The sequence below is a fragment of the Pseudophryne corroboree genome, chromosome 5 (assembly GCF_028390025.1).
Source record: "Pseudophryne corroboree isolate aPseCor3 chromosome 5, aPseCor3.hap2, whole genome shotgun sequence".
Lineage (NCBI taxonomy): Eukaryota > Metazoa > Chordata > Amphibia > Anura > Myobatrachidae > Pseudophryne > Pseudophryne corroboree.
Window position 1 is genome coordinate 759,411,778 of NC_086448.1, and position 18,464 is coordinate 759,430,241.

Here is an 18,464-nt window from a genome sequence, read left to right on the forward strand (position 1 = left end):
GTTTTGGAGCTTTGGTATAATCCCCATGGTCTTTACGGAGTCCCCAGCATCCTCTAGGACGTAAGAGAAAATAAGATTTTAAACCTACTGGTAAATCTTTTTCTCCTAGTCCGTAGAGGATGCTGGGCGCCCTTCCCAGTGTGGAATACATCTGCAAGACTTGTATATAGTTTTTGCGTACATAAGGGTTATGTTACAGTTTTGATCAGTCTAGGGTTGATGCTGTTTTCTTTCATGCTGTTAACTGGTTCGTATATTCCATGTTATACGGTGTGGATGGTGTGGGCTGGTATGAATCTTGCCCTTAGATTAACAAAAATCCTTTCCTCGTACTGTTCGTCTCCTCTGGGCACAGTTTCTCTAACTGAGGTCTGGAGGAGGGGCATAGAGGGAGGAGCCAGTGCACACCCATATCTAAAGTTCTTTTTAGTGCCCATGTCTCCTGCGGAGCCCGTCTATCCCCATGGTCCTTACGGAGTCCCCAGCATCCTCTACGGACTAGGAGAAAAAGATTTACCGGTAGGTTTAAAATCTTCTTTTTATTTATATGGTAGCACAAGGGTTCTGTACTGCTGTACATGGTGGATGGAACATACAGCAAATTTACATCCAGCTGTGTTCTCATACATCCAGCCTCAATACACCACACAGCACAAGATGCCTGGCGCGAGTCAGCCAGCCAGTCCCTGTGCAACTCTGCTAGTGTTGGGCGTCTTTTTTGGCCGAAAATAAGTCTTCGTTGTAACGCGATGCAGCTAGTCTGTGCTGATTCTTTTGATATGAGATACTTGTATATCTGTGTGCGACTGAGTCTGTATAAAACTTGGCATGTAAAGCTGTGGCCACTGCATCGTAGCTCTTCATATGCAGATTCAGAGACTCAGGCATATGCGGATATACAAGTGTCACATATCAAATTAATCAACACAGTCTCCTGGTGCATCCTAGTCACATCGCATTACGGCTAAGATAAATTTTCAGTAAAAAAGATGCCAGGTGCTAGCAGAATCACACAGGTCTTGGCACGCCAGGAAGGGACTGTTTGGTGCAACAGCAGCAAAAGTGTGAGGACACATCTGTAGTACATGGGTTATCTGGTCAGCTATGCTAGGTACACATCTGAATGATTTCACTCATGATCCGACCAACTTTATGATTTTCTCAGTGAAGAAATGATCTTGAGAGCATCCGATTATTAAAGTACACGTTAGTGATTTATTGTTTTCCGATCTGAACGATTATCTGTCCTAAAGCTTATCACAACATCATACACACTACAAACTGCATGCTACTGTATCGCCTCCTCGTCAGCAGATGTCATGCAGCAGGTCAAATCCAGCCATCCGATCTGACTGCTTTTGGAACAGTAATCGGCCCTGGGTGCTGTGTATAAACTCGGACTGAGCAATTACCACCTTTACACGTATACAGTGATAAGAAGACACTCCTTACATTGCAGTACATGCATGTTTAAAGTCTACTGACTCCATAGAACAACGGGGGAATATCAATAGATGTACTAATTGCTCCTTTTGGTATTGAGAAGGCTGCGTACATAGTAAACAACTAAAAGCTATTCCAGTTGGAAGCTATTTTGCAGACACGTTCCCAAAGCAGATATCAGTTGGACGCTCTTCTCCAGTTTCTCAGTACTCAGTGGAGATAGAAGGAATTTCTTAGGCTTATATTTGTGCTGGAATTGACAGTGAAATTTGTCATGCTGCCGCCCATTCGCAGAGCTTTTGCTCCCTGGTTCTCAGTATTCCGCTGCACTGGGATTGTTCCGCTTTCATCGTGCTTTATGCGCAGAAGTAGCCACAGATATCAAGAGAATCTGGGAAATTGGAAAAGTGGATCAAAAAAATCAATAACAGAATTAAACATCTGCTTTCCATTAATTGGATAGAGCTGGGACTGATTTCTTGATGTTAATTGTAAGCGAATGCATTTTTGTCATTGAGAAGTTAAGTGCTTTAGACAGGGTTAATTCTTCTGAATTCAGGACCTCCACAGAATTACCTTTGCGGTCAACTTGGCACCACGGTAACGTGAATACTGTGGGAATGTTAAATGTTGCTAGTTAAGAGTCCAGCGTTTTGTTACTTTGTCAAACCGTTTGACGTTACAGTCTCCAATAGCGTAGCGTTCAAGTATGATTTCTTTCTCAAATGTGTTTTCTTTAGTTTATTTTAACACTCCGTTCACAAGCCTTTGTTAGCTGACATTTAGTAGAGCACACTTCTTGGCTGCGGTGTGGTATCATTTGTAAGCTCCATACAAGCAAGGCCGGGGCTAGCCCCAAGGGCACACCACAAGCTGTTTGGCCTCACAACCACTGCTGCTTTCATTAGGAGGTTGGAGCAGAATCCTTTGCTCATGGGGCTGGTAGTGTTGCTCTTGGCTGTGACATCATCGCCACCTTTCCCACAGTACAATGATGATTCGCTGCCTTGTGCATTGGAAGGTGGCGTCATAATAATGTGAAGCTGTCAGAAGAACAGGATACCCAAAAGTAACTTATTGATGCTTTTGTACAAAGACTTAAAATTGCAAGATAAGAAGTAAAATGCTAGACTAGGTTACAATAGCTAGTGCGGGAGAGATGGGGAACATGCATACTGTATATAGTTTAGCAAGAGATGGTAGCAGAGGTATAAGTACTAGAGCAGTGGTCATGGAATGGGGGTAAATTACCCCAAATGGGGTTAAAAATGAAATTCCTGGAGGTAATGGACGGTCGCGCTGCCGAGACACAGCCCCGTCCAGCACCGGCCGGCTCGCGGTGTGACGTACTGACGTCACACTGCCCTCCCTCCTGCCCGCCCTGCGCTGTGCTCCTGGCCACCCTGTGCTGTGTTCCTGGCCGTGGTGACCGTGCTCCCTCACGGCCGCCCATCCTGCGCTGTCCTGTCCTCCCGCCCGCGGCACGCCAACCCACACACAGAACTTGAAGTGTTCTGTGGCTGACTGCTGACGGAGTTCCGCAGGATCAGACAGTGGCCCACATAACAGTGGGAAATTCCCATTGAGATTACTGAGGTAAGGATGTGACCATCTGTCTCCTAAAAGTCGTGTGTGTCCCCTTCCCCCCTCATCCATCTTTCTAACATTCATTCTGGTGTTTTGGGGGGAAAGTGCTAATTAACCCATTCATTGCCAACAAATAATTGGCGAAAATAATAAATAAATAAAAAATTATATATATATATATATATATTTAATCCACTGTAGCCGGCACTCCTGTAAAAATAGACAACTCCGCTCCATGCCTGGGTAAATTCTCAAACATGCATGTCCATAGAAACGGCACTGGAGACTTTCATCTAGCAAACAGCTTGTATTGTAGGTAAACGTTTTGGGGCGTGAGCTCCGAAACGTTTACCTACTATACAAGCTGTTTGCTAGATGAAAGTCTCCAGTGCCGTTTCTATGGATATATATATAAATATATATACACACACACAGTATCTCAGAAATGCCGTATAAACAGTGATAACCAGTATGTATGCACAATAATATATAATTTCCTTCCTTTCAAATCAAGGGGGTAAAGTCGGCGTATCTTAATATATTTTGGGGTAAAAGGTAAAAAAGTTCCCTGACCTCTGTACTAGAGGGAATACTGTCATTATGTGTAACTATCGACTAATCACAAACAAAGCCAGCAAAGGGAATCTGCTGATCTTTTATTCTATAGTTTGGCCATAGAGAAGCAGCAGTCACAGGTCTGTACCTCTCATCATAAGAATTGATAAAACTCCGGTAGTAGCACCCGTTTTGACACTCCATTATACAGACGCTAGTGTAAAACAGAAGGGCAGGCTCATAGTGAATACCTCCATAAGGTCACACTTGAGAGTCCTTTATTCAAGTTAAGTAGTCCACTGGGCAGTCACTAGGGTTAAACATAAAGACGGGCTCAGAGTGTATGCTGCACTAGGGTCAAAACCAATGGCTGGCTGGGCAGGGGGGCAGGGTGCCATCTTTCCTCCCTGGGCCAGTGCAATTTAAGTGTTCCAGGGCTACCTGACTGTGAATTCCCTGTGAAAAGCTGGGCCTCTTGCTTGAGTCTGCCCCCCCCCCCCCCCCAGGCTGTAAGTTGCCAGCCAGCCCCTGGTCAAAACCGAGAGACTTTATTATAAGTACAGCGTTCTGCTTGCCAGTTGCAAGTGATAAATAGAAAGACATTCATTGTGTAAATCACAATGGAGCTGCAAGCTAGAGAATTTATTTGCACAAAACACTGAGCAATTACAAGTGTTTACCAGTGAGCCTTCTCCAGGAAGGTACTGTATGTCTTATTATTTACCCTAAGCCTGGATCCAAAAATTGCAGAATGGGCATCAGTGAGTGATTGGCCATAAGTTGTTACTATCGTTAATCAGATGATATTTAGAGTTGAAGTCCAACGTTATTAAGTGTTATTTATTAGAGTGAGGTGAATGTGAAAAGGAGCGGAGTAGGGTGAACTTGGATTTTCAGTGGCAAACGCAGGATTTGCATGGGGGGGTTTCCAGAACTGGGTGGAGCCAATCACGGGGGTGGGGACTGAGGTGACCCAGTATATGCTGGGTCCGTAAAACGAGTGTGTTTGTGTGTGTGTGTGTGTGAGTGTATATATATATATATATATATATACATACATACATATCTACACATATATAGGGTTCACTATGGTATGCCGGCGGACAGGCTCCCGGCGACCAGCATACCGGCGCCGGGAGCCCGACCGCCGGCTTACCGACAGTGTGGCGAGCGCAAATGAGCCCCTCGCGGCCTCTCTGCGCTCGCCACGCTACGGGCACGGTGGCGCGCTATGCACGCCACGCTATTTTATTCTCCCTCCAGGGGGGTCGTGGACCCCCACGAGGGAGAACAATTGTCGGTATGCTGGCTGTCGGGATCCCGGCGCCGGTATACTGTGCGCCGGGATCCCATTAGTCGGCATACTGAAGACCTCCCCATATATATACCGTGTGTGTGCATATATATATATATATATATATATATATACACACACACACACACACACATACATATACACATATACATAGCATATTAAACTTGCATATATATATATATATATATATATACAGTACACGTATATATACACATGTATATATATCATGTGTGTGTGTGTGTTTATATGTATGTATGTATATACATGTGTATATATGTATGCACATGGATATATATGTACTATAATTAAAATAAAGTAAACTTTTATTGCACTTACAAGTGCCACCAGGAAGACAGCAGGCTGCAGAGGACGCTAGACAGCCATTAATAATACTCATGCAGCTAAATATTAAAAAAAAAAATAATAATTTTTTTTTTTTTTTTTAGTGGAGGGGGGTTTCTGGGTGCTCGGAAACCCCCCCTGGGTGCGCCACTGATTTTGGCATTTTAATAGTTTGTTCAGGGGTTAGCAATTGGACATTCCAGATATAGGAGTCAGGGTAATTGTTTAGAAATAGCTACAACGTGGGCTGACATTATTTGTGAGTCATTTTAAATTGTGAAGTTCTTTAGTTTACACTATTAGTAATGGGCTATTCCTTTTATTCAGTTACAATGACAACAAGAGGTTTTATTTAATGTATATTTATCTTTGCTATTAATTGCTTTTTATAGTCTAACCTTTAATACATTTTATATTCTAACCTTTAATACAGTTTCCACCACCCTTTAGTATTTTGTGGTCCTATCACCCAAAATAGGCAGGTGCTGCAGTCCGTATTATAGGAAACGTAAGTGTGCAACTAAACCATGACTGATATAATACTTAAACAGTTTGGTTTACATTTTAGATGTCACTTATGACATTTTATAGATCAAAAATATGTTTATAGTATGTTATTACCCTTTTGTTGTGTATAAATAAAGAAAGCCAACAAAGATATATCATCTGTGTTTACCATTAAACTCCTAGACCTTGATTTGAAGTTGGACGCAGTTTGTGTGTAGGCGCAAATTTAAAATGCATTTTGCTAACTATGCATAATTGTCCGCTAAACGCTAAACTTAACTAGCTTAATTTAGCAACACATGCGCCTCCCCCTCCATGCAGGTATCAGAAGCAGAGGTGCCAGTAATAAGACAAGTGTGGCTTCAATGTGAGCACAAAAGATGCTCAAAAATACACTACACAATTCATACACAGTACAGGGAATGTCCAGAGGGAATTTATAATACTGTCCAAGGCACAGGGGCATCTCTTGAGAGGAGGGGGCCTGAGTGCAGTGACTGAACCAGCTAATTCCCACACACATGTGAAGTGTAGACTCTGGTACAGTGCCCGAGCCCATCGCACATGCTCAAATCTCAGGAAGATTGCACCTACGCTGTATTTCAGCCGCACAAGTTAAGTTACTGAATGGGCACAGGCTGGGCTGCCATCAGAAATGATGGGGCCCGGGACTGACAAATTTGGCACCCCCCCCCACCACCACCACACACACACTGCCCCATATCTACCCCAAAGCTTACCAATGTGAGGGGGCCCGGGTGGTGGCAGCAGTGAGGATTGACGGACGCTAGAATACAGCTAAACCTCTGTCCCTACGTGGATGCTTCCCCTGTCGGTGTGCAGGCAGTTGATCTGGCCCCATCTCAGTCAGGGACCGGTACTAGAGTCCCCACCATCTCCCCTTGATGGCAGGCCAGGGTGCACTACACAACACTGGATGTGGTGTAGTATGGTATGCCGGCGGCCGGGCTCCCGGCGAGCAGCATACCGGCGCCGGAAGCCCGACCACCGGCATACCGACAGCGTGATGAGTGCAAATGAGCCCCTTGCGGGCTCGCTGCGCTGGCCACACTATTTTATTCTCCCTCCAGGGGGGTCGTGGACCCCCACGAGGGAGAAAAAGTGTCGGTATGCCGGCTGTCGGGATTCCGGCGCCGGTCTACTGTGCGCCGGGATCCCGATAGTCGGCATACTGAAGACCACCCCACTGGATGGGCCCTGGGAATAGGCAATCTAGGCACTTGCCTAGGGTGCTTATTAAAGTCCTTTCTGGTGCAGGTTCCCCCAGTTGCAGAGTCTATGATACATCTTTAAAAAAAAAAAAGCAACAGTACTTTTGTTACGTGTTTCACAGGACCGCTGTCCTTTTCTTCAGACAGTTTATGGTTAAATTTTCCTGTTGGTTGAAATCCCAGAGAAAATGTTGCGGCTGCCATTTTGCTGTTCTTGGAGACCTGCGCATGCACTGTAGACTGTGGCACAATGCAAGAATCAACAATGTTGCCAGAGAGGAGGGGCCCCACACGGAGGCTGCACATGGGCCCTCTCCTCTCTTTAGCCACTCCTGAAGAGGGCTTTTACAAAATTGCTTATATTGTCCCTCATTCCGAGTTGATCGCTCGCTAGCTGCTTTTAGCAGCAGTGCAAACGCTAAGCCGCCGCCCTCTGAGAGTGTATGTTAGCTTAGCAGAAGTGCGACTGAAAGGATCGCAGGGCGGCGGCAAGAATTTTTTAAGCAGTTTCTGAGTAGCTGCAGACCTACTCCTACCTTGCGATGACTTCAGATTGTTTAGTTCCTGTTTTGACGTCACAAACACGCCCTGCGTTCGGCCAGCCACTCCCCCGTTTCCACAGGCACGCCTGCGTTTTTTTCTGACACGCCTGCGTTTTTCAGCACACTCCTGGAAAACGCTCACAATTGAGCTCAGGTGCATCCTGTTTCCACTGATCATCCTTGGTAAATTCAGTTGATTGGACATGATTTGGAAAGGCACACACCTGTCTATATAAGGTCCCACACTTGACAGTGCATGTCTGTGCACAAACCAAGCATGAAGTCAAAGGAATTGTCTGTAGACCTCCGAGACAGGATTGTCTCAAGGCACAAATCTGGGGAAGGATACAGAAAAATATCTGCTAATTTGAAGGTCCCAATGACCACAGTGGCCTCCATCATCCATAATTGGAAGACGTTCAGAACCACCAGGACTCTTCCTAGAGCTGGTCGGCTGTGTAAACGGAGTGATTGGGGGAGAAGAGCCCTAGTCAGGGGCGTGACAAAAAACCCGATGGTCACTGTGTCAGAGCTACAGCATTCCTCTGTGGAGAGAAGAGAGCCTTCTAGAAGGACAACCATCTCTGCAGCAATCCACCAATCAGTCCTGTATGACACTCCTTAGTAAAAAACACATGGCAGCTTGCCTGGAGTTTTCCAAAATGCACAAGAAGGACTCTCAGATCATGAGAAACAAAATTCTCTGGTCTGATAAGAAAAAGATTGAACTCTTTGGCTTGAATGCCAGGCGTCATGTTTGGAGGAAACCAGGCACCGCTCATCACCAGGCCAATACCGTCCCTACAGTGAAGCATGGTGGTGGCAGCATCATGCTGTGGGGATGTTTTTCAGTGGCAGGAACTGGGAGACAGGATAGAGGGTAAGATGAATGCAGCAAGGTACAGAGTCTTCCTGGATGGAAACCTGCCCCAGAGCACTTTTGAGACTGGGGCGACGGTTCATCTTTCAGCAGGACAATGGCCCTAACCACACAGCAAAGATATCAAAGGAGTGGCTTCAGGACAACTATGTGAATGTCCTTTAGTGGCCCAGACTTGAATCCGATTGGACATCTCTGGAGAGATCTGAAAATGGCTGTGCACCGGCGCTTCCCATCCAACCTGATGGAGCTTGAGAGGTGCTGCAAAGAGGAATGGATGAAACTGCCCAAAGATAGATGTGCAAAGCTTGTGGCATCATATTCAAAAAGACTTGAGGCTGTAATTGCTGCCAAAGGTGCATCAACAAAGTATTTAGCAAAGTTTGTGAATACTTATGTACATGTGATTTCTTAGTTTTTTCTATTTTTCACAAATTTACAAAAATCTCAAAAATACTTTTTCACGTTGTCATTATGGGGTATTGTGTGTAGAATTTTGAGGGGAAAAATTAACTTTTTCCATTTTGGAATAAGGCTGTAACATTACAAAATGTGGAAAAAGTGAAGCGCTGTGAATACTTTCCGGATGCACTGTACCTTCAATAAGCAATTTATCGACTCGCTTATAGGGAACATAAGGCATATCAGACAGTTTCTGACTTTGAACATAAATGCTGATCAAGACCTATATTTTTGGATTGATTGCTTCAATGTATAGGTTGCTGAATACATACAAATAATAAAAGAAATCTGACCTAGAACAATGAATGATTATAAAGTCACCTGGCTGCAAAAATCTCAATTGCCAATTAACACCCTGACAGCGGAGTCAGAATATAACGGGCTGTTCAGGTGGTAACTAGCCTTAGGATGGATTGCATCGTGTGGCAAATGACCCTGATATCTGCTTATAAAGGGTTGATGGTAACTCCTGTCTACTACATGGTCCATACTCCGTACATTTTGCTTCAGAAGTTACCAATTGCAAAATATGTTCTTAGGTTCTATTATCTTTGTAAAACACACATAAAAAAATTATTTTCTTTCTAGTAAAATATAGAATAGTTTTGGCCTATTAGCCAGTGATGATGGACTGCGAATGGTATCTGCACCCAGTCTTACGTTTCTAGAATTGTTGAGTGTTTGCTGTATTTAATCATTTAACGTTTTATGCAGAGCTACGTAGTCTTCCCGTGTACATCCCTTATAGAATCTTACTTATCCCATGGCATAGGGAACTGAAGGGAATTGCCATTATTATGGATTCAGGCCACTGTCTCTAAATGTCATTACCATACAATCCGTTTGATCTGCTTCCCTATTGCTATGGTAAAATGGAGATTTCGCAGGAACTCTGTCCCTGTATGCACTATAGTAAATGAACCAGGAACAGTCCAGACGGTTTTTTTATTTCACACATTAGGCTTAAGACTGACATTTCCATGAAGAGTGTGATTGCTAAGGGCCTTCATTCATCATTTAAATGGCCCCACATTAAGAACACATTGCTATCTAACGCATTATAAACATGCTTGTGTGTGGGGGGAGAGCATTTTTTACATCCCAGCTAATTTGAGCAGCTCCTACGAGTAAACACTTCACCCCGGAGTAATGTCAGTGTTTTAAGTTCGGACGCAAGTGTGAGAATATAAACAGCATTCCCAAACTGTGCAATGCTTTAATGACAGTTAAATGTGATTTAAATTGAGGCTTTTGTTTGTTCTGGCCTGGTGTGATAGTTTGCAGAGGGATGGGATGTGGCAACCGAAGGCTGCAATTTGAGTCACGGGGTCAAGAAATGATATTAACTGAAGTACATGTAATAGAAGTGCTCTCCATTCAATATAAATTCACTTTACTCTACTCTGATCGTTTTTGGCTGGGATGTTCAGATCATGGAAGCACACGGACTTCATGACTTGACCCTTAGCTTTGTGTGGTCCACAGCGGTCCTGACAGCACCATTCATTAGTTCTTTTATTAAATGAAACTGTTATTGTTTTAAATTGGAATTTGTAAAGTGAAGAACGTTGCAAAATGTGAAATGTGTCCGTGTTTGAGTCATTTTGGCTTATTTTAGAAAATGCTGGTGCTTAAAATTATTTTAAAAATTGACAAAAAAAAACAGTAGTTTTTTTAAAGTTTGATGCGTTTTTTACGCTTTTTTTTATTTGCTATTTTGTTATTGCACGTAAACTACATATTCACTTGAATTGAAAAGGCATAAAATAAATTTTTTTATCTGTCTTCTTAAAGTAAATGTTACGAAAACAACAAACTGAATATTAGAAAAATGCAAGTTAACAGCCTGTATGCATTGTTTTTTTTTTTTTATTATTTATATGCTAATTTGTTTGTATTTTTTTATTTTACTTTTAACTCATCTTTTTAGTACATTCATTCATAAATAAAAATCTCAAAATAGTGACATTTTAGCTGTTTTGAAGTTACCCCCACTTTTACGTTACCAATTAGAACTGATATAAAGTTGATATTATATTAACTGAATTTTAGAGGCTAGATAAATCTTGATTTTATTATATTTGTTTTTGTTAATAGCACATATTTATTCTGGTCTTCATGTTAGATCGATTTATTAAAACATTTTTTAGACCATTTATTTTTGTTATTTGAACTTATTAAATTTATATTTTGCATGGGGCAATGAACACCGGCAATTTTATTGCTTTCTTTGATTATCTGATTGTAAAAACAATGGGGACTTACTTTTTAGGATAGTTAGAACATTTCTTTATGTTGTTCTGTTCATTGATTTTACTTTAAATAATTTTAAAATAATAGCTACTAGCATCAGCACATTTTTTGGCTCAAAAATGAGGTTTCGTAAGTGTTCCACACACTGACTGAGTTGCACGTAAAATCGCGTAGACTTTTTCACTCTGCGTTTTCTGTCTTTTAAACATTTTGACCAATTTACACAGTAATAACATCAGCAGCAAATACAGAACTATATATAATGAAGTTTCTGGCAAATGAAGAAAGGAGATAATAAATTATTATGAAAAATAATACCCTGCCTGATTTTATACATTTCTCAAACACCTTATATCATGGTTAGTCTGTATGAATAAACCTATTGACTCCATAGGTCTGATTATAATCCTTAAATTTACATTTTACTGGCTTCTTCCTTAGGTGTAATTGTTATGTCACCTGACTAACTCAGTTTATACATGAATCCTCGTCAACTGTAGGTATAGTGGTTATGTCACACTGGGGCAGATGTATTAAGCCTGGAGAAGTGATAAAGCAGTGATATGTGCAAGGTGAGCCAATCAGCTCCTAACTGTAAATTTACATATTGGAGCTGATTGGCTGGTGCGTTATCACCTTGCGTTTTTCACTGCTTTATCACTTCTCTATCCCTAGTCTAGGAGAATACAGCTGCCCTAGTATCTGCTACAGGTTATCTACAGTAAACCTTATCACTCTGGTATCGAGGCCAGCCAGAGGCCTATTACACGTCCGCTTAGCATTTTTGCCAATTAACTTAAGAACCACTTTCCTTTTCGTATACAGTACTTGTACCTTTTGTTTGTTTAAATTCCATTAAAAAGTCTTTCTAGTTGTTGTTGCCTTGTTATTTTATTCATATGCCTCAGGAAATAATAGCTAGTAGAAATATCTGTTATTACTGGTCCTTTCTAAACATATAAATACCAATTGTTTTATTTTTTATATTTTTCTTACTCAGTATTAAACAAGTAAATTAATTACAGCTGCTTCAGTTTTTCTGCTTCTATCTTTTTTGGCTCATTAACTGTAACATTTTAAATTTTAAATAGAAAGAATAACAGTATTCAGATATAATTACACAATTGAGTGCCACTTTTCCCAGATAAATATTTATGCAAATTCTAATGGTCAGATGTGAAATAAAACATAATTATGTTGGCTGCACTCTCGAGATTTTTTTGGGCAAATGGACAAGGCCATCTGCACTTATCATATAACATTTTATAATTTTGGAATTGCTTAATATCTTTTTTTTTTTTTTTTAATGTTTCCCATAGCTCCGAAAGTGAATCTGGCTCTCAAAGTGCCTGTGACCAACTTGTGACTCCTACAGCACTTGCAGCTTGTACGAGAGTGGATTCCTGTTTCACTCCCTGGCTCGTACCCTCAGTCGGTGTTTCCGTACAGTTCGATCACCTGGAATTGCACTTGTATCACCATCTGGATCAGTTAGGCTCAGGTATATATTTTCTTAGTGTACAGAATATAATAAATAATATATTATGGCCTATATTACAGCGATATATGCATCTGACATTGTCACTATCTTTTTCCAAAGCTTATTAGGTGGAAGCCAGTCTGCAGGTACGGGGCTGATTCTGAGCCAGATGGATCCGCAAATAGCGAGTGTTAGCTTCAGCGCTTGCACAGATGTAAATTTACACCTTTGTGTATATTTTTCTGCTTTCGTTAGCAGTGCCGGATTTTATCTATGGGCTTCAGTTCCAATAAAATACGCCGCCTGAGTGAGCCAGTTGCAGTCTGTGACTTCACTGGTTACACTGTGACTGGCGGTGATTTCCCATTGGAAGTGCTACCTGCCAATCACACACACATGACAGGCAGCCCCAGGGGGAGGTGTTTTCTCCCTGACAGGCCAACAGAGAGCATGCTTCCAGTAGTAAGCCACTTTCAAGCAGCCCAACCCAGCTTCTGTGGGCAGTCCAGAGAAGCCGTTGTTTTGCACATGCGCAGTCCCACCGCCGCTTGTACACATGCCAGATCCATTGCGCAGGTGTTGGGACCCGGCCATCCCAGGGCTGTCTCTTACTTTCCTTCATTCCTACCGGCGTCATGGACAGCGGCAGTCCCCCTCAGGAAAGCGGGTAGGAGCCACTGCTTGTGAATAGTGTGTAGCTTGATTTCCCTGTGACTGTACGGAAAAAAGGAAGCCTGTTTCACAAAGATCTCTTGCGTCTAGCATGGGGCTTTTTCAATTTTTTAGCTGTTTATTGTACTTAAAGGACAACTATACTAAGTTATTTTTTTCTCATCCCCACTCTACCCCTTTAGAGCATGGCTTTGCTGAGAAGCCCTTCTCGTATTCTACCCATGTTTAGCTGCATGTGCATGCTCAACTGGCCCGACTGAGCTGAAAGGCATGCATAAAAGAAGGGAACACCATGGGCGGCCAGCGAAAAAGCAGGATGACTCTGATGGACTCCCCAGGGGCACACTGCTTTACACTTATGATGTGTCATTTATATGCTACAAAGTAAAGTGTGGGGGGAAAAGTGATCAAATCACCTTGTACCTCCTAAAAGTGACAACTAGCCTTGGATATTAGTATTTTGGGTTCATTAAAAGGTGTCAAATGGCCGAATTTTACATTTTTTAATAACCGTTAAAAAACAATAGAAAATAGGGGGTTTTCCAGCACATCTAGACCTCTAGATGAATTTAGTTTTTTGTTTTGTCATTTTAACCCACTTTTAATAAAAACTGTCAAAAAATGCTGCCTGCGGGCATATAAACACCCATCCCATCAATATTGCACTGTCCCTTTTCATTTAACCCAGTATTCTGCATTTTGCAGTAAATCACCCCAAAAATCACTTTTTTTTGTAATAGCCAAATTATGTGAATTAAAAACTTATATGTGCCTTAGTTTTTGTTAGGGGGTTGTCCCAGAGGGGTTGGGTACAATATGCCCGGCGTTCAGGATCCCGGTGGCCACAATACCTTCGGATTTCGGTGAGTATTCTAACCATAACCCTAACCCACCCCTCCTGCAGCCTAATCTGAACTGTCCCCCTAGTGCCTAACCTTAAATCTAGCCCTCACCGATGGAGTCCGTCATCATTGTACCTTCGGGATTCCACTTTCAGGATTCTGACCGCCGGGTTCTTGATTACATCCCGTCACAGAGGTTCTGAATCAAGCCACAAAGTTTTTGCTTTAAAATAGGGATTTTTACAAACTTTTCACCTGCTCAGGGGCTGTGAACCAAACCTGTGTTAACTGCTACAGTATTCAGAGTTAATGTGCGTTAAGGCACTCGGCTAATTGAATAGCAAAAAGTTCACGCCCAACCACGTTGACCTGCGTAAAAGGATTAAAACGTGGCTAATTGAATTCACCTCTTAATATGTGTAAAAGTTTATTTGTACAAAATGACACGGGAAGAGGAATAACAAATAATAAAAAATAAATATGTGTTGTAGCTTCAAAAATGTAACGTACTGCAGACCGTCAATGAAATCTATAGCGATCAACTATGTGATTCTACAAGTTGCGCTTACATATATGTTTAAATGGGATGTACTCAGGATCCTGCCTGAACCCCGATGCCCTCAATACCGACAGATACCCAAGGTTTGGGTTAGTTTTATGTTTAGGGTTAGGCACTAGGGGAATGGGGGTGAAGGTTAGGGTTAGGCTGCTGGAAGGGACGGTTAGGCTGCAGGAATGGTGAGTTAGAGTTAAAATACTCACCGCTATCCGTTGGGATTCCGTTGTTGGGATTCTGTCCGTGGGATCCAACCACTTAGATTTCAATACCAACCTGTTTAAATTATACACTTGTGACTACAGTGCAGAGCCGTAAGTAGACTGTTTGGTGCCCTGTGCCAGAAAGAGAATTGGCGCCCTCCCCCCTCACATTTTTCCAATAGGGAGATAAGGTGCATGCCTCGCGGAGAAGGGGCATGACATATACATGCACATTTATAGAACAATGCTAGGTAATGGATTTGGACACAAATCTGCTTTATACCACATTCATGCGCTCAACTTGAGAGCTTTCCGCCATTCAGCCGCAATTCCCCTTATTAAATAGCACATTTCAATATACTGCCACACCCAGGACTCAAACCCACAACCTGCTGCATCACAGCCAAACACCCCACCAAGCGAACCACTAGATCCTGCATAAAAACTATGAGATTTCTAACTATATGAAGCTACCCGTACCCCATAAAAAAAATAACCAGCACCATAATCGAAGAGATCCATGCACTGTGCAGCCACACATCCAATCCCTTACAACCACACACTACATACAATAGATCTGCTCAGCTGCAACGCTGATCACCCCTTCAAGGTAAGCTTGAAATAGTTAAAACTCTCCAGCTTGGAATTCTTTTGCTTTCTCATACGTCCTAGAGGATGCTGGGGAAGCTTCAAGAACCATGGGGTATAGACGGGATCCGCAGGAGACATGGGCACTTTAAGACTTTAAAGGATGTGTGAACTGGCTCCTCCCTCTATGCCCCTCCTCCAGACTCCAGTTAGATTCTGTGCCCAGTGAGACTGGATGCACACTGAGAGGCTCTCCAGAGTTTCTCAGAAAAAAGAGTTATGTTAGGTTTATTATTTTCAGGGAGACCTGCTGGCTACAGGCTCCCTGCATCGTGGGAGTGAGGGGAGAGAAGCAGACTATCTTCTATGAGTTCAAGGGCTCTGCTTCTTAGGCTACTGGACACCATTAGCTCCAGAGGGTCTGATCGCTAGGTACGCCTAGATGCTCGTTCCCAGAGCCGCGCCGTCACCCCCTTGGAGCCAGAAGTCAGAAGACGGGTGAGTAACGAAGATCAGCAGACTTCAGTGACGGCTTGAGGTACCACGCAGCGGTCGCGCTGCGCGCAATGCTCCCACACACAGCGGCACTTCAGGGCGCAGGGTGGGGCGCCCTGGGCAGCATAAATCCTCCAAAACACACTGGCAGAAGAGGCTACGGTGCCTAGGCACAATAACCGGACCCCCGCCAGTATAAATATTTAAATAAATAGCGGGACTGAAGCACGCCATTAAGAGGGCGTGGCTTAGCCCGCACAGCTCCACTCAGCGCCATTTTCTCCTCACAAGCTGCAGAGACGCTGGTCCTGGCCTGATACACTACTGTACAGTAACAGGGTGCAAAACGGGGAAGGGGGTGAGACATCATTTGGTGCTGTAATTCATATTATAAAAGCACTGGCAGGTCTGAGACATTATTTTGTTTGTCCAGTACCGGGATGGGCGCTGGGGTGTGAGCTGGCATAAACTCCCTCTGTGTTTCTCTAACAGGCTTGGCTGTGGGTCTGTCCCCTATAGCCCCAGTGTGGTTGTGGGTGTCGGTACGAGTGTGTTGACATGTCTGAGGCTGAGTCCTCTTCCCAGGAGGAAGCTGGTACGGGGACTGAGAAGAATGTGGGAGTGACCGTGTCGGCACTGCCGACGGCTGATTGGGTAAATGTGTTAAGTGTTCTGAATGCTAATGTGGCTAGACTACATAAAAGATTGGATAAATCAGAATCTCATGCCCAGACATGGAGACAGTCCATGGAGGTTGCATTATCACAAGTTCAGACCCCCTCGGGGTCACAGAAACGTACATTTACCCAGATAGCGGATTCAGGTACCGACACGGATTCTGATTCCAGTGTCGACTATAGTAATGCCAGATTGAATCCTAAACTGACTAAGAGCATTCAGTACATGATTGTGGCTATCAAAGAGGTGTTACATATTACGGAAGACCCTACTATTCCTGATACTAGGGTCTGTATGTTTAAAGGAAAGAAACCTCAGGTGACGTTTCCTCCCTATCATGAACTGAATGCTCTTTTTGAAAAGGCTTGGGAAAACCCTGACAAGAAATTCCAGGTCCCCAAGAGAATTCCGGTGGCATATCCGTTCCCCTCTGGGGACAGGGAAAAGTGGGAGTTAACCCCCACGGTGGACAAAGCTCTGTCGCGTCTGTCCAAAAAGGTTGCGCTTCCGTCTCCAGACACAGCAGCCCTGAAGGATCCTGCAGATCGTAAGCAGGAAAATATGCTAAAAGTTATTTACAGTATGTCACTACGGGTACGCTACTCAGGCCTGCCGTTGCATCAGCATGGGTGGGTAGAGCTATAGAAAAGTGGGCAGATAACTTGTCATCTGAATTAGATACCCTGGACAGGGATAGCATTCTTTTGACGCTGGGTCATATAAAGGATGCTGCGAGGGATATTGGCCTTTTGGGTTCAAGGGCCAATGCCATGGCAGTCTCGGCTAGAAGGGCATTGTGGATTCATCAATGGAATGCTGATGCCGATTCTAAGAAGTCTATGGAGTCTCTACCGTTTAACGGTAGTGTCTTGTTTGGTGATGGCCTCACTGACCTGGTATCTACGGCTACCGCGGGTAAGTCATAATTTTTGCCTTATGTTTCTGCGCAACAAAAGAAAACACCCCACTATCAGATGCAGTCCTTTCGGTCCAATAAATACAAGAAGGGACGAGGGTCCTCCTTCCTTGCTACGAGGGGAAGGGGAAAAAGGTCACAGGCCGTGGCAAGTTCCCAAGAGCAGAAGTCCTCCCCGGCTTCTACCAAATCCACCGCATGATGTTGGCGCTCCTCTGCGGGAGTCTGCACCAGTGGGGGCACGCCTCCAACTCTTCAGTCAGGTCTGGGTTCACTCAGCCCTGGACCCTTGGATATTAGATATAGTGGCCCAAGGGTACAAATTGGAGTTTCAAGACGTGCCCCCTCACCGATTTTTCAAATCGGCCTTGCCAGCTTCTCTTCCAGAAAGGGAGGTAGTATGCTGTGTCAAAATCAAGTCATTGTCACGGTACCCCCGTCACAACAGGGGGAAGGCTTTTATTCGAGCCTCACAATAAATATATATAAAAAGAGAGCGCATAAAGTTTATAACTGTATTTATTTTATTCGAGCCTGTTCGTGGTCCCGAAGCCGGATGGTTCAGTCAGACCGATTCTGAACCTAAAATCACTCAATTTCTATTTAAAGAAGTTCAAATTCAAGATGGAATCTCTCCGGGCAGAGGAAGGGGATTTCATGGTGTCGGTCGACATAAAGGATGCCTACTTACACGTCCCCATTTATCCTCCACATCAGGCTTACCTGAGGTTTGCGGTACAGGATTCTCATTACCAATTTCAGACGTTGCCGTTTGGTCTGTCCACGGCTCCGAGAATTTTCACTAAGGTTATGGTGGAAATGATGGTTCTCCTGCGCCAGCAGGGTGTCACAATTATCCCGTACTTGGACGATCTCCTCATAAAGGCGAGATCCAAGGAGCAATTACTGAAAAATG

General features: G+C 43.5%; 1 protein-coding gene and 1 long non-coding RNA gene across 7 annotated transcripts in view; one reads left to right on the forward strand and one right to left on the reverse strand.

Annotated features, from left to right (window-relative positions):
- The window catches only part of VPS13B (vacuolar protein sorting 13 homolog B), a 1,616,194-nt gene that overhangs the window by 1,394,791 nt on the left and 202,939 nt on the right, over positions 1 to 18,464 (forward strand). For all 5 annotated transcript variants that reach the window (XM_063924187.1, XM_063924188.1, XM_063924189.1 and 2 more), the window contains exon 41: positions 12,438 to 12,619. In XM_063924187.1, coding sequence (XP_063780257.1) covers positions 12,438 to 12,619 — 182 coding nt within the window. The remainder of the gene's footprint in view (positions 1 to 12,437; positions 12,620 to 18,464) is intronic.
- Positions 1 to 18,464, reverse strand: part of LOC134928452 (uncharacterized) — a 128,688-nt gene that overhangs the window by 69,585 nt on the left and 40,639 nt on the right. The window lies entirely within an intron of this gene.